Genomic DNA, 23,595 nt, shown 5'->3' on the forward strand with positions numbered 1-23,595 from the left:
TCTTCCTTTTGCAAAGAGCTTATGTTGATTAGTTGATTTTTAAACTCTCTTACTCTGGAAAATTCAAATTCTTTCTCAGAAACAAGATTCAGTAAGGATGAAGGAGATATTCACTTGAAATTCCAACAGGAATCTCCTGGTCCAGAGAAGTTTTATGATATTAAATCACTGTGTTTTTGCAGAGTTGAAACATTAGTCTTTGAAACAAAACCTTGAACAGGAAAGCCATAAGGGAAAGAAGAAAGCTGTCTTTTTATCTATGATGTTCTCTCTATCACACTTTGATTCTCTCTCTCTCTCTCTCTCTCTCTCTCTCTCTCTCTCTCTCTCTCTCTCTCTCTCTCTCTCTCTGTAGGATATTACTCTATTTTATCCTTATTGCTATCAAGGTGTTTTTAGTTAGTAGAAATTAGCAAATGATGAACATGAGATAGCAGGGACGAGATTGATTTTGGCTAATTGTTCTTTGCTTAGACTTAGAAAGAATTATGTCATTTTAAATGTGAAGGATTTATTTTTAAAGGACTCTTCATGCACGAGGAAATCCAGGCAGATTGGCAACTAAATCCCATATTTCTCTTTCGATGTTTAATATTTTTTGGTCAGCATATCTCTTCTTTGAGATGAGTAAACATCTGTAATCACACACTAAGTGAAATGCTCCCTGTAACACTGTATAAATGTTTCCCACAGAAAATAATATTAATTTTTTAGGGTTTTTGCAAGGCAAATGGAGTTAAGTGGCTTGCCCAAGGCAACACAGTAGGTAATTATTAAGTGTCTGAAGTCGGATTTGAACTCAAGTACTCCTGACTCCAGGGCCAGTTCTCTATCCACTGTGCCACCTAGCCACGCCTAAATATCAATTTTTCTTAAATATATTCTTGTAGAAAAGATTTTTCAAACATGTCTTGCCTTGTGTCACTTGCATTGTATTATTAAATACTATCAAATTTCCAGGGATGAGTCTAGGGCAAAGAGATTATTGCAGCATAGCATTCTGTTTTCAGTTTCAAATAATTAGGGATGTATTGGGTGGAGGCAATGAAAATAGATCCAACATAACTAATGTTCAATGTTCTGGAGCTACTTCTCTTTATTTCTATTTTATGTGGGACTATTGTATTTTATACTACTGACTTTGCTGGTACAGACTTCAATTCAAGAAGGCATTTTCAAAGGATATCATTCATCTAATCTTACCATCTGTAGTCACTCTATCACATTCCAACAATGAAGTCTTTTAACCCTTACCTGAATTTACTAGATACTCTGCCTTCCAATGACTCAAAAGACCTAGACATTGGAGACACAGTTTCTGAGCTTAGTTGCAATTCAAGACCTGCCACAAAGAATTTTAATCTGCAGCAAATTTATTCCCATTGCCCATAAATTATCATTACATATACATTTATAAATGAATAGAGAACAGGATATTTGAGAGGAAAGGGGCAACATAATTTTCTGCTGTTTATATTTAAATTCTAAAATGTGTAGCATCATAAATTTCCTGTAAAGTTAATAAATCATATTTTCTTTATAAACTCCAACTACTAAGATTCCTCATTGAGAGTCTGAAAAAACTAACTCTTCAAAATACAATTGGTCTTTTCTTACTTAATAACAATGACCACACTAGTAGAGCTTGATTATATTTAATTGCAAATTATTTTATACTCAAACTATGAAAAAATAGTATTTAGAAGAAACATTTACAATTGAACATAACATGATCAGGCCAAGAATAATTTTTAATACAGAAAACAGAAAATGACTAAACTGGATGATCATTTATAAAAATTAAAATTCATAATCTTATAGTTTTCTTAGTCCTTATCTAATCTAACTTGCATACTTATCATTTCAGAGACATAAACCAGGTCCTAGTGAGGAAAAGGAATAACTTTTATATTATGAAGTACTAATTTAACAAATGGAATACAGAGAAAAATGGCATATAAAAATATTACTGTCATGGAAGAATTTATTCTCTTGGGATTTTCTGAGTTTCCCAATTTCCAAGGGTTTCTCTTTGTTATTTTTTTATTCATCTATGTAAGTATACTTTTAGGTAATGGTCTCATCATTGTAATCACCAATGTAGATCCAGCTCTCCAAACACCCATGTATTACTTTCTTGGAAATTTCTCCTTTGTGGAAATTTGTTACACATCAGTCACTCTTCCTAGAATGCTCATGAATCTTTGGAGCCAGAAAAGGAATATTTCTTTACTGTCATGTGCTGTTCAACTTGGATTTTTTCTAATCCTGGGAGTCACAGAGAGCTTCCTCCTGTCAGTGATGGCCTATGACCGCTATGTGGCAATCTGTAAACCCCTCTACTATCCACTAATTATGAACCACAAGATGTGTGTCCAGTTGGTGATCGGCTCCTGGGTCACTGGAATGCCAGTCTTAATGGGGCAAACATACCAGGTTTTCTCTGGGCCCTTCTGTGGCTCTAACAAACTCCATCATGTTTTCTGTGACATGCCTGCATTAATGAAGTTGGCCTGTGGAGACACCTCTGGCGATGATTTCTTTATTTATATTGATTGTTTCCTATTTGCTTTGATGCCTTTTCTGTTGATACTTTTCTCATACGTTAGAATACTCCGCACTATTTTGAAGCTCTCTTCAACCACTGACAGATCCAAGGCCTTCTCTACTTGCTCATCTCATCTTATAGTTGTTTGCTTATTCTATGGTTCTGGTTTAATTGCATATCTGCAATCCAAGTCTAGTTACTCCACCAGGACAGATAAGTTCTTCTCTCTATTCTACATCATTGTGACACCAATGGTTAATCCCATGATATATTGTCTGAGAAACAAGGACTTCATTGAGGCAATGAGAAAACTATTTTCTAAATATGTAAGGTAAAGAATAAAATAATTTAACCTGATTATAATTTATTCTGGTCAATTTTTCAAGTTTTTATTTCCACTTTTCTATGTCCCTTTCAAATTTTTATCATTACCTTCTATGTACTTTAACACTTTAGGCATTTTTCCTCCCAATCCCTCCTTGATATAAAATTTTTGGGGGGAAATAAAAAAAAAACTTACTTGTATTATCATGGGAGCTGTTCTTGTTTTCAGAAACTATTAATAAGGAATAACCTTTCTACCAAAAGTTTGAGGTTGCGGCAACTAGCTGGTACATTGGATAGAGCACTGGTCTTACAGTGAGGGACACCTAAGTTTACATGAATCTTGAGAATCATAATAGCTTCATGAATATGAACAAGTCACTTAATCCTGATTACTTCCAAAAAAAAGTGTGAGATCATACTGACACTAATACATCAATAATCAAGACCAAACGCATGCAGGGTTTACAAAAGGCACACAAATGTTCATAATGTTTGTCCTTCATTCTCAAAGAATACCATGACATCAGGGAGGTAATGCCATGACAAGTACTTAAAGTAGATTTGAGTGAAGGGGTAATGCGTGATCGGTGAATAGAGCACTGACCTTAGATTTAGGAGGTCAGGTATTTCAAATCTGTCTTCATACACTCATCACTTACTAGCTGTGTGACATTGTACAAGTCACTTATCCCTGACTGCCCTGAATCCAGGGTCATCTCCAGTCATCCTGATTCATACCTGGAAAATGGACCCAGATGACTCTTGAGGCAAATGAGGCTGGTGATTTAGTACAGCCCCACCTCACTCAAATCCAATTCATATGCTTTTCATGGCATCACCTCCCTGATGTGATCTTCTTCAAAAAATGAAGGAGAAACATATGTTGATAATGATGAAATCTTCACGGATAATGACAACTAAAATCTGAGGCCATTGAGAGATTTTATTTAATTATGTCAAAATGAATCAAGTTCTCTGCATTTTTTCTAATTTTCAATATATTATCTAATATATTTATTTGATGATTTTCTAATTTTCAGTTTATCATCTGTTTTCTAATTATCTAAATTTATCATCTATTTTTAATATAAAATTTCTAGTTTTCTAATTTATTAGATGATTTTCTAATTTTCAATGTATCATCTATTTTAAAAAGTTTGACTATATAAATTTCTGTATACATATCTGTTTCATTGTTTAACTCTTTTTCTAATTTGATAATGTTTTAGGGATTAATTGAATATCATTGAGTATATGCCCAATATACTTTCATTTTGTTTTGTAATGTTATTCTTTTCTATTATTTCCTTGGAATTTTTTTCCTTATTTCAGAAAACATATATATCAACTCATTTTTTTTCCTCATACATTTTGGGTAGTCTAACAATCCTTAAATTATCTTTCTTTGATCTATTTTTTCCTACTCACTTTAAAAACATTATTTTGATGATATCTTAAAAAATTAGATAATGAATACAGATAATTTGCATATATAGTTTATTTATAAATAACAAAACACTGAATAAACTATTTCACCATATTATTTCCAAAATATAGAACAAATCAGTTAGCAAAGAATCCAATGATATTATTCAGAAATGATTGAAGGATATTTTAAGATCCAATTTATGAGTTTCTTGGAAGTAATCCTGCGATGTACCTTACTTTCACGTTCACTGGAATCTATTTTAAATTTAGTAATTTCATCTTTCTGACACATTCAGACCACACAAATTAGAAAGCACACGATCACTTGACCTCCTCACAAAATGAAATTGCCTAACGTATACCAAGTACTGTTATAAAATGCCTTTCTTGTAAAATGAAGTTTTGGTGTCATAAGAATAAAAAAAATCTGTTTACCCTGCTCATCATGAAGTCAATTTTACATTTGACCATAGAATATATTTAAATTATGAGAACAAAACAAAACTCATTGTCATTTAAAAAAATAAAGTTTTTTTTAGAACCCCCTCCCCCCACTGCATCATCCAAACAAAGAGAGAGATGCAACAATGAAGCAGTCATGAAGGCTGCCTTATAATTTACATCATGACTGTTCCAGGAAGAAAGAGAATCATTTGACTTTGAAGTTCTATTTCCTTAATCTTCAGATATAAGATAAATTTGACATGACTTCAAACATCTCCTGTTAACAATATGTATCGGTCTAATATTGACTTTTTCTATGGAAAGAAGGAAGGAAGGAAGGGATAGAGGGAAGGAGCAAGGAAAAAAGGAAGGAAGGATAAGTAAACATTTATTGCAAATCGATAAAAATTTGTTAACATAGAACAAGATGGAAATATTTATATAAAAGCTCGTTAGCTAAGATTTAGAGTTCCTGGCTAAATCTGAAATAGAAATGTAATAGCTCATGTCTTTTGCCTCCTTCTGGAGACAGTGTACCCCCTAAGGAGAGGCTGCTATGGATCAGTCTATGTCTTCCACTTGCCTCAAATGAACCATTTTCATCTGCACCAACAAAAGCAACATCTATCTCTAACTCTAACCCAAACTTCCAAGTGATATGTAATAGAAAGAAGAACAAACCTATCTTAGGTCTTTAAAGTTCTCATCTTCTGAATTACCTGTCCTTTGATGGTAAAGAGTGATGACCTCCACTCAATACTAAATGATTGCATTTTCCATCATAAGTCTTTTGAAATTGTCTTTGATCACTGTTTTGCTATGAAGAACTAAGTCTATTATAGTTTATCATCATACAATGTTGCTGTTATGGTGTATGATATTCCCTTGTTTCTGTTTGCTTTACAAAGCATATTTTTTTTCTGAAATCCAGTCACACATCATTACTTATACAATGATATTCTTCCATTACCTTTATATGCCTCAGCTTGTTCATCCCTTGCCCATTTGATGGGCACCTTTTCAATTTTCACTTCTATGCCAACACAAAAAGAACTGTTACACATATTTTTGTATATATGGATACTTTTTACTTTCTATGACCTCTTTGTGAAATAGACTGAGCAATGATATTGGTGAATAAAAAAGGTATATACAATTGTATAGCCCTTTGGACATAGTTCCAAATTGTTCTCAAGAATGATTGTATCATTTCACAGTTCCACTGACAGTACAATGCCTGGAATATTGTGATAATCTAGTCTGACTCAAGTCTCTTCCCATTCTAATACATCCTCCATTCACCCACTTAAATAATTCTTCCTAAAACATATGTAAGATCACGCTATTCACACTCTTACTTAATGCCAGTGGATCTATTGCCTCCAGGAACAAAGACAACATGTTGTTTAACTGTTAAAGGCTATCACATCCTATCAATTAGAATTGGAAAAGTGGAAGCTAATAACTCTATAGGACATCAAGATTTTATCAAACAAAACCAAAAAGTTGAAAAAAGAGAAGAAAATATAAAGTATCTTTTAGGGAAATGACCAACATGGAAAAAAGCTCTAGAAGGAGAGTTTACAAATTATTAATCTACCTGAACGTCTTAATCTAAAAAAGGAAATTACACAGAAAACTGCCCCAATAGCCTAGAAGAAGGAGGAGGAGGAGAGAAGAATTATCCTTGAAAGATAGAATATACTAATCATCTACAGAAAGAGATCCCAGAATAAAATCTTCAAGGAATATTGTAGCCAAATTTCAAGGAGAAAATACTGCAATCAGTAAAGAAGAAGCAATTTAAATAAAAGAAATCACAATCAGGTTTACACAGGACTAATCAGTTTTGTCATTAAGGATCAGATAGCCAGTATTATGATATTCCAAAGGGTAAAGTAGATTACAAACAAGAATCAACTACCCTGTAAAATTCAGCATATTCTTTTAGGGGAAAACAAATCATTTAAGATATCTAATTTACTTAATTATCTAATAAAAAGTTGATAATTGAATAGAAAATTCAATCTTTAAATGCTAGACTCAAGAGATGCAATAAAAGGTATATGGAAAGGGAAAATGTTAGTCAATATTAAACTGGCTGCATCCCTATATGGAAAGACCACACTTGTAACTCTTAAAAATTGTATTTCTCTTAGAATAGTTAAAAGAAACACACTATTGCACCAGGATTGTATTTCTACTGAGACAGAGGAAGGGAATGTACTGAGAGGGTGTGAAGTGATTTTGCTTTTAATAATACTTTAGCTTTAATAAGTGGGAGTGTATTTAGAGGGGATGAGTATAAATGAATCCTGGAGTGATTTGGTTTATATGATACATTAGTTCATGAGGATTATATTTCTATAGCAGGTACTTGGAAAGACAGCGTGGTACAAATTGATTATAATATGATGAAGTTTATGACTTTTGAGAATTAGATATCTAATGGGTCAATTGAGGGGTTTGAGCTTGGACAATCAATCAATCAATCAATCAGACCATGAGAATTGTACTTCTTTCTGGACAGATAAAAGAATATAGTTTGGGAGAGGTTGTGGGTACAGGTCCAGTTAAAAACAATCGAGACCTATAAAGGAACTTTGTATTATGAGAAGTCTAGACAATAGAAGATAAATAACAACACACGAAGAAGCACAAAGACCTACTATAGTAGGGGGAAAGGAGGGAGGATGTGAACATTGAATGAATTTTTCTCTAAAAAGATTTGATCCAAAGGAGGAATAGCATAAATTCCCAATTTAAGTTTAGAATTTTATTCTATCCTACTGGGAAATAGAGAGCAAGGGGAAAGAAAAGGGAATAAGACACTGATAAAGGGAGGGGGAAAAGTACAAATTAAGGTGAAGTTAAAGAAAAAAGTTACATGAGAAGTAAAAGGGCAAAGGGAAAAGAAAGTGAAGGGCTTTTTGGAAAAAAGGACAGTGTGAGAGGTAGGAATCAGTAGAAAACATTGTTGAGGGACAAAAGGAAAGGAAATATATTGGTAAAAATAGGGGATGATACATGGAGGGGAATGCAAAGTTAGTATTCATAATTGTTCAAATGTAAATGGGATGAACTCTCCTGTAAATAGAAGTAGGTAACAGAGAGAATTAAAAATCAGAATTCTTCAAGCAGAGAGATACCTAAAGGGAAAAGGGAAAAGTCTGAAATAGAATATGTAATTCTTCAGCTGAAACTTAAAAAAGCAGGAGTAGGAAGCTTAAAAGCAGAAAAAATTCTTATTAAAAGGATTAAGAAGGAAACAATATCTCTCTGAAAGGTACCATAGGAAATTAAGTAATATCATTATTAAACATATATGTTCCAAATAGTATAGCAACCAAAATCTTAGAGGAGAAGCTAAACAAGTTACAGGTAGACATAGATATTCAAACTATTATGATAGAAGACCTCAATCTCCTTTTCTCAGAATTTGATAATTCTAACCACAAAATAATTTTTGGAAAACTTAGATATGATTGACATTTGGAGAAAATTGAATAAGTGTTGGAAGAATGTAGTTACATCACTGCTGTAAATTGCACCTATCCAAAATTGACCATATAATAAATAGGTCATAAAAACTTTATAATCAAATACAGAAAGGCAGAAATATCAGATCATAATGCAATAAGAATCACATAAAATGATGGACAGTGGAGACATATACACAAAACTAATTGGAAACTAAATATTCTCATTTTAAAGAATGAACAGATCAAAGAAAAAAATTATAGGAAAAATTAATGATTTCATCGTAGAGAATGACAACAACGAGGCAACATACCATAACTTATGGGATACAGCCAAAGCAGTTGTCAGGGCATATATTATATCTCTAAATGAGTAAGTTCTCCTACATGAATATATCAAATCAAAAGCGAGAGAACTATTGAAATAATAATTGAAACCAAGAGTTGGTTTTATGAAAAAAAGCAATAAAATTGATAAATCTCTGGTTAATTTGACTAAAAAAAGAAAGAAAAGCCCCATTGCTAGCATCATAAATGAAAAAGGTGACCTCATCACCAATGAGGAGGAAATTAAAGTAATAATTTGGTATTATTTTTCCCAACTGCATGCCACTAAATTTGATAATCTAAGTGAAACAGATGAATATTTGCAAAAATATGAGTTGTCCAAGTTAAATAAAGAGGAAATTAAATAGCTAAATAACCCAATCTCAGAAAAAAGAAATTCAACAAGCCATCATTGAATTCTGTAAGAAAAAAATCTCCAGGGTCAGATGGATTCACAAATGAATTCTATCAAACATTTAAGAAGCAATTGGTTCCAATTCTATATAAACTCTGGAAAAATAGGTGAAGACAGAACACTGCCTAAGTCTATGACACCAATATGATGCTGATACCTAAACCAGGAAGAGTTAAAACAGAGAAAGAAAATTATAGAACTATCTCCCTAATGAAAAGCCTTTGGCAAAGTACAACACCTTATCCTACTAAAAACACTATGTAAAAAAAAGGAATAAATGGATTGTTCTTTAAATTGATAAGTTGCAGCTATCTGAAACCATCAACAAGCATTATAGGAAATAGGGATAAGCTAGAGGCATTCTCAATAAGATCAGGGTTGATAGCAGGATCCCCATTATCTCCACTACTATTCAATATTGTGCTAGAACTGTTAGCTTCAGCTATAAGAGAAGAAGAAGAAATTGAAGGAATTAGAATTGTGAAGGAAGCAACAAAACTCTCATTTTTTTGCAGATGACAATATGGTATACTTAGAGAATCCTAAAAAAATCATCTAAAAAAACTGCTAGAAACAATTAGCAACTTTATCAAATTCACAAGATATAAAATAAACACTCAAATCCTCAGCATTTCTCTATTTTACTACCAAGATACAGCAGAAAGAGCTAGGAAGAGAAATCCCATTTAAAGTATATTTATACAATATAAAATACCTGAGAGTCTACCTGCCAAGCAAGACTCAGAAACTCTATGAAAAAAAAAACTATAAAACACTTCTCAAGACAAATAAAATCATATTTAATAACTGGGCATATATCAATTCCTCATGGATAGGCCAATCTAATATAATAAAATGATGATTCTACCTAAGTTTAGCTACTTCTCTAGTGCCTTACCAAACATCCAAAAAAATTATTTTAATGAACTAGAAAAAATTGTAAGCAAATTCATATGCAGAAATAAAAAGTCAATAATAAGGGAGGTTATAATTTAAAATGTGCAAAAGAAGATGACTTAGCCCTACCAGATCTAAAAATCTATTATAAAGCATCAGACACCAAAACTGTCTAGTATTGGCTACGAAATAGAGTGGTGGATCAGTGGAATAGACTAGGTGCAAAACAGATAGCAGGAAGTGATTATACTAATCTACTGTTTGATAAATCAAAAGAGTCCAGTTTTTGGAATAAAAAACTGTTTTCGATAAAAGCTGTTGGGAAAATTGGAAGTTAGATTGGATTAAAACTACATCTCACACCCTATACCAAGATAAGATCAAAATGGGTACAGGATGTAGAGATAAATGGCAATATTATGAGCAAACTAGGAGATCAAGGAATAGTTTACTTGTCAGATCTACTGAAAGGGAAGCAGTTTATGATCAAGGAACATACAAAGATCATCATTAAAAGCAAACTAGATAATTTTGATTACATTCAATTAAAAAGCTTTTGCACAGACAAAACTACTTTAATCAAGATAAAATAAATGTAATAAAAAAGGAAACAATTTTTACAACTAGTATTTCTGACAAAGGACTCATTTCTAAAATACATAGACAACTAAGTCAAATTTATAATAAAAAACACACAAAAAGTCATTCCTAATTAACAAATGATCAAAGGATATGCAGAGGCAATTTACAGATGAGGAAATCAAAATGATCCATAGTCATATGAAAAAAATTCTGTAAATCATTACTGATTATTTAAATGCAAATTAAAGCATCTCTGAGGTACCACCTCACACCTCTCAGACTGGCCAATATGACCAGAAAGTACAATGATCAATGTTGAAAGGGATGTGGGAAATCTGGGACACTAAGACATTGTTGGTGGAGCTGTGAACTCATTCAAACTTTCTGGAAAGCAATTGGGCATTATGCCCAAAGGGCAATAAAATGTGCATACCCTTTGATCTATACCCTGCAGAGATCATGAAAAGGGGTAAAAACATCACTGTTTCAAAAATATTCATAGCAGCTCTGTTTGTGGTGGTAAAGAATTGGAAATTGAGAGAGTTTCCATTAACTGGGGAATGGCTGAACAAATTGTGGTATTTGTACGTTAAGGAATATTATTGTTCTTTTAGAAATCAGGAGGGCTGTGAATTCAGAGAAACCTGTAAAGACTTGCATGAATTGATGCTGAGCAAGATAAGCAGAACCAGAAGAACATTGTACATCCTAACAGCAAAATGGGGTGGATGATTAATTTTAATGGACTTGCTCATTTCATCAGTGCAACAATCAGGGACAATTTTAGGGTATCTGTGATGAAGAATACCATCTCTGCCCAAAGAAAGAATTGTGGAGTTTAAAGGAAGACCAAAGACTATTGCCTTTAATTTTTAAAAATTTATCTTGTTATGTAATTTTTCTATTTCTTATATTTTATTTTTAACTTAAGGATATGATTTCTCTCTCAACAGACTCAATTTTGATCCATAGCATGGAAATAATGTAAACACTATCAGATTGCCTTTTGTGGGGGAGTAAGGGGAAGGAATCTAGATTGGGGAAAAAATTGTAAAATTCAGAAAACAATAAAAAACAAAAAAAATAAATACTAGGGAACATATGAATAGATTGTTTTCCTTATATGCCCCCAAATTGAACTACATCGATTTGAATTGTATTAGGAAAATTCTGAAGATCATATAGCAGATAAAGAACCAGACACTGAGTCCTTCCTCAAGCTTAATTGCCAGGCCTTCAAATCCTATTATAAAGAGCTCAACTTCTAAGGGCCGGTTATATTGTTTCTTTGTCATATATACTTCCATCTAAAAGATTATTTTGGAGACAACTCACAGAAGAAGAAGTATCCTCTCAAGATGTCTCTGAAGAACTTTCATATTTATGATGAGAAATGTGAGACACTGGCACAGGATCATTCAATATAGGCTGACCCCATCAAAGATGTTGTGGTGCTCCATGAACAAGGAAGGATTTCAGTAGCACCAATGAAATATGAAACATGCAAATTTTGAGATATTCTCACATCACTCAAATTAAGGCTTATTCAAATTCTTTTCTTAGATTGGGTTATGTATGTATCTTGTTTCATTTTCTCTTATCTGAGTAATTTATATTTTAATAGATATTCATCCATTTCATTTAGATTGCAAAATTTATTATCATGTTTATTTAACAAAATATTTCTTAAGAATTGCCTTTAACAATCCATTGAAACTTTTTTTTTTACAATTTTCTAACAAATGATAAACTTCTGGCCATTTTAATTACTTCTCAATTATGAGTAGATTATCATTTCCTCTAAATTCTACCTCTTACAATCCATAATTTTCTTCAAAATTTAACAAATACCACTAGCTACATGAAACCTTTCTTGCTCCCTTTAGATATAAGTATTTTCCTTATAATATGTTTTATTATCTTATGTATAGTAGGTGTGTTTGCTATCTCATCTAGCTAGATTGATACTTCCTCAAAAAATAAAAAAAAATCATTTTTTGTCTGACTATACATTGTATAGAACACTGATGACTGCCAAATAGTTGGCATTGAACAAATAAGACCTGGTTGTCTATATAATAAATTGAATCAGGAAGCTCTATGTAGTCAATCACAATATCTGCGTTATTATAGACAGGATTCCCAGATGCTATTTGTGATTAATTTTCTGTATGAGTACACAGTTTTTAATTTCAATTGGTCAAAGATATTTATTGGGTTCTTATTATTGTTTGCCCAGCATGATGGTATCTATCTATCTATCTATCTATCTATCTATCTATCTATCTATCTCTCTATCTATCTATCTATCTATGATGGTACATATTCATGATGATTATATATATTATACATATATCTATATATATATAAATTCTGTATTCAAGTCTCTCACAGTTTAATTGGATAGATGATGTATAAATAACTGTTTATTGAAAAGTAAAAAATATATTGAAGATAATATCATAAGGAAATGATTAAGATTAAGCAGAACTAGAACAAAACTTCCTGCATAAATTGGGATTGTATTTCTTGATTGAGGAAGGAAATGCAAATGACATTTGGTCAATCCTCTCTTCTTCTCTGTAGCATTTACCTGTGGAATAAATCACTTTATAAAATTCTTCCCTGAGGCTTTAGGATAATCCTTTAGAGAGATTTGAGTTGTGAAAAGACAAAACAATAAAGTAACTGGAGATACCAAAGGAGATGGTTTTAAATCCCAAATCTCCTCATAAATACTTGTATGATCTTAGGGAATTTGCATCAGTTCTCTGGGCCTCCTTTTGTTCTCTGATTCTAGAATTTTGAGTGACATTACTTCTGTAGTCACTTCTAGTTCAAAATTCAATAGGTTGTTGATCAACATAGTCTTGACATTGACAAATAGTTGCTTTTTATAGTAGAAATTCACTGGTAAAGGTTTAATAATCGGTTCTCAAAATGAACATGTGATCTACGTCTTTAGTTTTAGCTACATGATTGACATTCTATTATCACTTTCATGAATATGACATCAAGGCCAGATACTACACTGACAACAAATTCTTCAACTTGAATAGGCTCTAAGTCAAGACCAAAGGGGAGAAAACCTGATGTATGATTTTCTGTTTGTAGATGATTGTGCACTGAATGCAATCTCTGAACCTGGCTTGCAGCAAAGTATGGAGCAGTTCTCTGCTGCTTTTAATAATTTTGACATTACATGTAACATCAATAAAAAATATTTTTCTGAAGTCTGCCTGCCTGAAGTCTCCTACAACCCAGTAGAATACTATTATATTCATATACCACAATTGATGCAATCATTATCCAATTAATGATCATCCCCTCAATGTTCCACTGTCTGTCACCTACCTGTGACACTTTGGTATGAAATATTGAACTATAAAACCTAAATCAAGTCATCCACCTCTCAATAAATCAGTTCAGCAGATAACCAACATTTATTGAATAAGTGCTTACTATGTGCCAAGGAATGTGTTACACAACAGAGAAGTAAGTACACAATCTTTAATTGTGATGATCTTCCTATTTACATTGATCAAATAGATCATTATATGTTTTAGAAATGAAATTAGTAAATAGCTTTCTGTGATCAAAAACAAGGGCCTATCATATCCTTCTTCCTTTATTTACTACTTCCTCCAATTAAAATGTGAGATCCTTGATAGTCTGTTTTTTTTTATTTTTGTTCTATTCAAGAGCATATTTTTATATATCTCAAACAATTTAGGAGTTTTTTTCAACATTCACTGATTCAGAGAATGTCCAGAGAAAGCTGATAATTTACATAATATGCAGGGAAGAAAAGGGAATTCTAATAATTGTAAATCTTATTTCCTCTGACTTCAAATCCACCCATCTTTTAACTTTTTCCAATATTAAGTCCAGTACATAGACCAAATTAAAGCCAGTCACTTCCAGTTTAGTTGAACTCGTATTTATCAAGTACAGTAATTAAAGTTCTATAATAGACATTAGAGTTCATTCTAGGAACAAAGGTGGTATTTTTGTGGGTTATAAATTTCCCCATTACTTCCTAATTTCTAGAGAGTTTGAACAAAGCAATAATCCTTTATTTGTAGCATGTTTCAATTATGAGGTTTAAATACACACATTAATATCTTACAAATCACTATTAAGAGCTAGTTTGGATTGTTTGCAGGATAGCGTTGCACCAAGAAGTCACAATACTGATCAGTATTTGACAGTATCTGTGGTCACCAACTTTGCACCATTGTGTAATCATTTATATATCATAAAATGTGCAACTAGGAGATCTTAGAAATTACTTTATTGAAGAGAGAAATGAATAGAGGCTCCGAAAAGGAAGCTTTTAACAAGGTTACATAGATAATAAGTAGGGTAACTGATTTTAAAGGTCAAATCTATTCCAAAGTCAATACTTCTTGAAGGAGCCCCAGAATTGGAATCAGAGGGCATCTGTTCATATCTTCCTAATGTCATTTGATAATTGAATGAATTTTCTCAAATGATTTATTATCTTTGAACCACACCTAAAAACTGAGAGAATTGCATGATGTTTTCTCTGAGGTTTTCTTCATAGTTAGAACAATGCTGATATAATCCTCTTAATGCATAACAGCCTTTTATAGTCTATTAAAAAGAATAAGATGGTTGCATTTAGTGGAATTTTTTATTGCATATACACACACACACACACACACACACACACACACACACACACACAAACATTTTACCTTTGTCTTAAAAGAACATAGAAGTTGTTGAGATTGATTTCCTTATTTTCATATGAAGAAACAAATCATGGAGAGATAAGATCTAAGGCATGCTAAAAACTCGGGTTTTACAGTAAATTTAAGTTATTATTGTTTCGGACAATAATCCCGAATTGGGACTGTATATATATATATATATATATATATATATATATATATATATATATATATATATATATATATACACACACATATATATACACATATATATATATAATCTATTATCTATATCTATAATTTTCATTATATTACAGATAAAAAAATGAACCCTGGAAGAATGGGTATAATTATTTTCAGAGTTTGCAAAGTGACTGAGAGATACAGTCAAGAACTCTACACCCCTGACTCTCATCTTAGCACCTTGTCCCCATGTATCGCCCTCTCTTAATACATCTTTTTATAGCTCAAGGCTTAGAGCATGACCTTACTTTTCATTTAAAAAAAAGTAAAAGTGGAGCTGGGAAAAGTTTCATAACCCCAAAGCAAGGAATGTAGAATAATCTCAACATAAAGAGTTCTGCTTTAAATTCAAATATAAATTTTGGGAGGTGGATAATCATTGACATATGGTTTCCAGTATACTGGAATGTTCTAGTGATCAATTAACATGGTGGAATGGGAAGAATGTGGACCTTGGAATTCAGAGTCCTGCTTTTGCTTCCCCACTCTCATAGATAAACATGGGTTGACATTTAGAAAGGCACTTAAACTGCAAAGTTTCAGTTTCTAAAACTGCAAGGTAGAGGGAGAAGGAAGAAAAGAAGGAAGACTGAGACAAGTAGAAGACAGGTGGAGGAAGAGGAGAATGAGAAGCACAAGGGCAAGATGAAGGAAGACCAGGACAAGGAGCAGAGGGAGGAAGAAAACATTGATCACAATGCCAGATATTCTTAAACAAGTTGAAGCTTTGTAACACTAATCTGATGTTCTTTATCTTCCGTCATGATCAAATGATAAAAGAACAAAAATTCTTTAGACTAAATTGATCTCAATTTTATAAAAACTCTCAGTGCCTTTGGACACAAATATTCTCTGGATTTGCTTTTGACACTCCACCTCTTTGAGCCAAGGAAAGATGGGTCAGGATTCTAGGCCATGTCAGGGAAGGCTTCAGTACCTGTTTCATGGAAGTTGGTGGCACTGAGGGCATTGGACTGGTCTGTAGAGCAACTGCCAATCAGAGGTTCTAAAGTCACCACCCAAAGCAGTTCTATCTGTGGAATGGAATGCTTTGTGAAAGATTGTACTTTATCTAATGCTCCAAAGAAATCTTTGTTTGCATGCAGTCCGTTTACAGTGTAAAATCACCCCAACTCAGTGAACAAAGTCAAAAATTGAAAAGCAGAGTGATAATTAAGAAACTTGTTAAAACTTGGAGGGGAAATTTCAGAACTTTCAAAATCACAGAAGAAATAGTTTGAAGGATATAAGAGGTTGGTAAATACAAAGGAGAGCTCAATCCTAATCAGAAAAAAAAAAGTTTGAAAGGAGAAAAGATGAAAAAAATCTAGAAATGAAATAATAAATAAAAAGAGAATTGATCTCCTTTGGAAAGCAAAATAAAAACTTTGCTTAGGTTATATATTTTTTTCTAAACATCTTAAGGAAACAAAATGGATTTCATCACAGGAAATAATGTAGTTTTTAAATTAAGTATGGAGAACTGTCATTTTCTTGGAAGCAGGTATATATATATATATATATATATATATATATATATATGTATGTATGTATGTATATGTATATGTATATATATATATATATATATATATATATATATATATATATATATATATATATATATATCTATGCAACTTGCCCAAGATGATAAAATAATTGAATCTTGGGAAGAAAAAATGTTTGACATTGGGCAGGAAGATCTTTTACATTTCAAGAAGCTAAAAATCAAAAGTGTAAAACATTTAGATGATATTTATTGATGTTTACATCTTCATAATAAACATGATAAATACTCAAGGAACCATTCAAGTCTCTTACAAACAGGACTATGGCAAAATTTCCAAACTGATGTTGATGAACATTTTATAATTATCTCTTTCTGTTAAAACATGTACTAAAGACAGTAGGATGACATATTAGCACATAGTCATATATATTCCACCGATATAGTTTCAGTATAATTTTAGTATAATATTTTTGAAACTACCAAATAATCAGAGAGAAAATCATCTAGGCATAGGGAGGATTAATGCTATATTTAGAAAAAGATACATGAAATTGAACTTTTTTGATACTAGATGATTTTCAAAAAATCTTGTTTCAGATAGATAGGTGGCACAGTCGATAGAGCACTGGCCCTGGAGTCAGGAGTACCTGAATTCAAATCCAACCTCAGACACTTAATAATTACCTAGCTGTGTGGCCTTAGGCAAGTCACTTAACCCCATTGCCTAGCAAAAACTAAAAAAAAAAATCCTTGTTTTATTATGAAACAAATTGTCTTTAATTTTCTTTCACTAATTGTCTTGAATTATAAAAACAAAGTGGCCTAAGCTATCATTTGAAATGAGTTTTTTAAAGAATGAGGAACTGGTCTAGGTAAATTTCAATACCTAGGCAAGTTCTAATTCCTAGTTAATACTAGTTCATAGAACATTTAGAGGAAATAAATGGATGCTCATATATTTGCAGATTTCATTTATGAGATTAAGGTCAAAAGTACTTTAGGATTTTCAAATGGTTCAAATCATCATTTTATACAAATTAAAAAGATCCTCTTATTTTCATACAAATCTGAGTTTATATCACAGAGAATTAAAATATCCTAATGCATTATAAAAATAAAAAACTCAGTAAAATTTCACATATATTATTCTGGATAATTTTTGATAATTAGAAAATTGGATTCAAAATTGTTTGAATGGGCAGACCCAAACAGAAATCATAAAAAAAAGTTTGGATGAAGAAAGAGAAAGTAGAACATGTTTCTGAAGGTTTTTCAAAAGAAAATATTTTAGGCTGATGGTAGTGATGACTGGGCATAAAGATAAAGAACAAAAGGAACCTCAAAGAGAGAAAGTCTCAATGAGGAGAATGAGGTTTACAGGACTGGACTATCATACATTTGCAAGGAAAGTGGACAACAGATAAGAATGACATTGGCTTTCTTATCTTTGTTATCTTCATTGAAGGCAGAGAATTTATTATCTATATCTCTAAGAATGAAAGTATGACAAGAACTTTTTTGTAGTAAGATATGCATCATTCTTAAAACATTTTAATATACAAAGAGACATTGAAGCAATTCAGCAATATGAAGTAGAATTCTAAAAACGAATAGATTTTCATAAGTAGGCATGATTTTTTTTATTTTTGTTTAGTTGATTTGATTTAGATTGTTTTGATTATTTTTTCCTGTTACATATTAAAGCATTTATTTTCAAGTTTAAGAATTCTGGGAATAATTTAAAAAATGGTCTGTCTCACTGGGGTGCAGGGGGAACATGACCTGAGACACAGAGCTGAGCAAAAAATAAGAAGCAGATAGCAGAACAGCCAAGGTTCAAAGGAGGTTGGTCAGACGCCCTCAGTCAAAACAGGGATCTGCAACAAAGGCACTTGGGTCCTGGCTCCAGTCCAACAGCACAGTGGGCAAACTGGGATGGCTCCAACAGTGGTGCATGAGCTCCCTTCCAACTGGTGTGAATTGGCTGGATGGCTCCAGTCCAGTGAGTAAGTCATTAGCATTTCCAATCCAGAAAATTTCAGATAGTTTCATTCACCAACACAAAAACCTGAAACAGTACCCCCAATGCCCAGGAACAGACCTCAAAAAATTAAGAGAAATCCAAGAAAACCAAAGATAATAGAGAGGGCCTATGGAAATAAGAAAGATGATAAGAACATCTCAGAAGAGGATGACAGAACGAATAATATGTATGAAACCACAAGGAGGAGTATGAATTGGTCTTCAGTACAAAAAAAAAGAATACTTAGAAGAGCTTTAAAATGATTTGGAAAAATAAGTAGATACATTGGGAAAAGGAATTTAAGAAAAATTCAAAATCTTATAAAAGGAAGCACTCAAATTAACTGACGTAAACAACTCCTTTAAAATGTAATTGGGCTGCCCGCATCCTCCAGTTCCCTTGGGAGGGCTAGGTGGTGTAGTGCATAAAGCACCTGCCTTGGAGTCAGGAGTACCTGGGTTCAAATCCGATCTCAGACACTTAATAATTACCTAGCTGTGTGGCCTTGGGCAAGCCACTTAACCCCATTTGCCTTGCAAAAAACAAAAACAAAAACAAAAACAGAAACCCTAAAATAATGTAATTGGGCAACTGGACAAAATTCTAAATTCTAAAAATAAAATTGGGAAGATGGAAAAGATAACTGAAGAAAATAATCCCATGAAAAACAGAACTGGGCAAGTAAAAGCTAATGACTCTAAAAGACATAAAGAGACATCAAGAATCAGTCAAACGAAATTTAAATATATATATATATATATATATGTGTGTGTGTGTGTATACATATATATGTATATATATATATATATATATATATATATATATATATATATATATACTAAAAGAATGAAAATGTAAAGTAACTCTTTGGAAAATAGTTTCAGGAGAGGTAATTTAAGAATTATTGTACTACCTGAAAGCCAGAATCAAGAAAACAAACTAGATACCATCTTTCAAGAAATCATTGAAGTACAAGAGTTTCCTAAAAACAAAAACAAAAGCAAATTTCTTAAAAATTAGAATTGAGCAAATAGAAGTAATTGATTTTAAGAGAAATCAAGAACAAATAAAATACAACCAAATATTGAAAAAATAAATAAGAGACAATGTGAACTATCTGTTGATAAAACAACTGACCTGGAAAAATGATCCAGAAGAGATAATTTAAAATTTTTATAGTGGCAGCTAGGTGGCACAGTAGATAGATCACCAATACTGGAGACAGGAAAACCTGAGCTAAAATCTGTTCTAAAACATTTGATACTTACTAGCTGTTTACCCCATTGCCTCAAAAAAGCAAACCAAAAAAAAAAATATTGCACCACCCAAAATCCAGGATCAAAAAAAAAGAGCCTTAGACAAGGTTCTTTCTTTTAAGAATTTATCAAGGAAGCATGTCTTGATATAGTAGAACCAGAGGGCAAAATAGAATTTGAAATAATCCACTGATTTCCACATGAAAAATGATCCTAAAATAAAAACTCCCAATAATATTATAGTTAAATTCCAGAGCTCTCAGATCCAGGAGAAAATATCGCTAGCATCAAGAAACAGAGTATGATGATGCTACAGTAAGCATCTTCTACCAAAAAGTATTGAAGAAATGGAATGAAAGATTCCAGATGACAAAAGAGTTTGGACTGTAACCAAGATTGAACTACCCAACAGACTTGAGTGTACTCTTTCAAGAGAAAAAATAGAGATTCAATGAAATAGAGAACTTCCCAACTTTACCTGTTGTAAGACCAAAGCTGAACAGAATATGTGATTTTCATATACAGTTTTCAAAAGAAACATGAAAAGGTAAACACAAAATCATAAGGGACATAATGATTTTGAACTGTTATATTCCTACATGGGAAGATGATACTGGTATATATACTGGTAAATATAAATATTTCTCATTATTAGAGCAGATAAGAGTAGTTTAGCTAAGTAGTTGTATTGATTGCTATAAAGAGGGCACAATTATGAGTAGAATATGAAGCGATGATATCTAAATATAAAATTAAGGGGTGAGAGAGGAATATACTAGAATAAAAAATAAGCAGAATTTAGAAAGGTATAAATGACCTCACATAGAATAAAAGGAAAGAAAAAAGGAATTAAATTGAAATGAAAGAGAGGTAAGATAAGGAGTAGAGTGTGAAACTAACTCTCATCAGCATTGATTCATGGAGGGAATAAGATGCACACTCATTTGGGTTTGGGAAGATATCTTACTGTACCATATGCAAAAGTGGGAATAAGATAAGAAGGAAAAGGGGTGAGACAAAGGAGGAAAGACTGGGTTAGAGGATAGTCAGAAGTAAAACAATTTTGCAAAGGGATTGGTTGAAATGGAAGAGGGAATATAATATACAGGACTTGGGGGAATTGAGTATGGAGGGAAATATAGCTAGCACTGACAACCAAAAATAATTAGTTAAAGCAAATTATTCTGATGGTGAATTCTAAAACAAAGAATACTTCATAAATCACATTGTGACTTCTCTTATCTCCACTGATTCAAAGTTCATATATCAGTTGATCTTACAGCTTGAGTCTAAGGCTCATATAAAGGAATATATTCCTTATGAATGTATTAGTGAGAGTTTCTTATAATATTCATGCCTAGAAGTTGGATACTCAGGGTTTTGCTTGGAGTGATACCTGCAGATTATATTATGCACACTTTTAAACTAGACCTTCATTGACCAATCCAATCATTATGTCTATTATAGGGAGGGAAATCATAAAACAATTTTACACAATTCAACTGAAAATTCATATGTGGTATTCAGAGAAGCCAGGAAATTGCTGCTTCCCTCAGAAATAATATTAGACTAAACCTTGTGAGATATGAAGAAATAGAACACACAAGTAGAAGGATTTCACTTGGGTAAAAATGTAGGGCACTTTACAGCAGTGAAGGTGCAGGAAAGCTAATGCAGGAAAACTGCAACATAAATTTAACCAACAATGTTCTTTGGTCCTAGCTCAGCTGGTCAATGGTACTGTGGGATAGCTGTGAAGCTTCCGGCCCAAGTGCAGAAAGCATATTGTAAGCCCCAGATCACTGGAAACAAAAGTCATTTTGAGACTGGGTCATTCCAGAACAGTGAGCAAGTCTGCAGCCCCTGAAACCCCAGTGGAGAAATACTGTGATTAGTCCTCTGGCATAAGAAGAAGCTTGGAAAGGTGCCCCTTGTGATCCAGAAGCAGGGTTCAACTTTAAAAAATGAGCCAAAAACAAACAAACAAACAAAAAAAACCCATTAACTAACTGAAAGCTACTTCGGCAACAGAGTAGATAAAAAGGTGGTCTAAGAAGAACAAAATGGAATAATTCCTACATGTGGACCTCAAAGGCGGTTAAGAATTGGTCTCTTTTTTTTATTTCTTTTTGAAATCAATTCAAAAAATCCTGAGACATCTCATGTAGTTATTTTGTCAATTATTTCCACTTCTGAGATAGTATTTTTAAAAATCTCCTTCGAATACTATGGTTGGTGTATATGCATGTTTTTTTTTTTTTATTTGTTTGTTGTTGATGTGGTTGTTCATTCTATAGTTGAGCTCTGCTTCTGTAGCAAAGGTGTCACAGTGCCAAGCTTATTGTCCTGGAACTGGAAGTTTGTTCCCTGACTTACTGCTTTCCTATGAAATTATCCATGGTCCTTCAGGTTCTAGAGGTATGTTCCCTGCGTGAGGTTACCCCAACCCAGAATTCCCTGTTATGCCAGTGTTCCTGGGACTTGCATTTTTGTCCTTTGAGTTGGAGTTGGGACCTTCACTGCTGGCCTGCTGCAGTGCTCTCTGGCTCACAGACCTGAGCTGTGCTATGCCTGTCCTGAAATGCCCTCTGGCTTCCTAATTTTCCTGCCTATACTGGACTATGCTCTCCTTTAACCTATGTGAGACAGACTTTTATTGAATTTTCTTCATGACATCTTGATTTTGGAAACTTGTTTCACTCTGTTTTTTTGTGGATTCTGTCATTTTAGGATGTTTAGAGACATCATTTAAAGTTGATTTGTGAAAAGCTCCAGGATCTTCCAAGTTTCATGTGAGTATCTTGGTTCCACTACTAAAGTCTTCAATTCCAATTCTTCTTTTTTTGTTATAATTTTATTTTATTTTTCTAGTTGCATGCAAAGGTAGTTTTCAACATTCATTTATTTGAAAGTTTCTGAGATCCCCACTTTTCTACCACCCTACTTTCTTCCACTCCCACCATATGGCAGTGACCAATTTGCTACAAGTTGCACATGTCCACTCTTGTTTAACATATTTCCAGATTAATCATGTTACAAAAGAAGAATTAGAACTAAAGGGGTTAAAGAAAACAAGAAAAACTGAGAAAGAAAGAAAAAGCAACCTATTCATACTTATAGTTATGATTCCTATTTGCATTTTCCTCCTTACAATCTTTCCCCATTATTTCCCTTTCATTTCCCCTTAATTTCCCTTTCATTTCCCCTTATCTTTCCTTCCCAATGTTTTGCTTCTGATTACTACCTCTCAACCAACTCTTCTATCAGTCCTTTTTCCTTCTCCCTTTCTGCTTTTATTTTTCTTTTTAAAGTTTACTTTAGTTCTATCTTCTCCTTTCCATTTCCTTTTATCATATCATTTATCAATCACTTCTTCCCTTTCTTTCCCCATTGCTCTACTCTTTCCTTTTGTGTAGGATATA

General features: G+C 32.6%; 1 protein-coding gene across 1 annotated transcript; it reads left to right on the top strand.

Annotated features, from left to right (window-relative positions):
* Positions 1–1,950: 1,950 nt before the first annotated feature.
* Positions 1,951–2,883, top strand: LOC141519587 (olfactory receptor 10AG1-like). The gene has a single exon (XM_074231788.1). It carries the CDS (start codon positions 1,951–1,953, stop codon positions 2,881–2,883), a length of 933 nt encoding a protein of 310 aa, XP_074087889.1.
* Positions 2,884–23,595: the final 20,712 nt, after the last annotated feature.

Source organism: Macrotis lagotis, chromosome 3 (assembly GCF_037893015.1).
Source record: "Macrotis lagotis isolate mMagLag1 chromosome 3, bilby.v1.9.chrom.fasta, whole genome shotgun sequence".
Classification (NCBI taxonomy): Eukaryota; Metazoa; Chordata; class Mammalia; order Peramelemorphia; family Peramelidae; genus Macrotis; species Macrotis lagotis.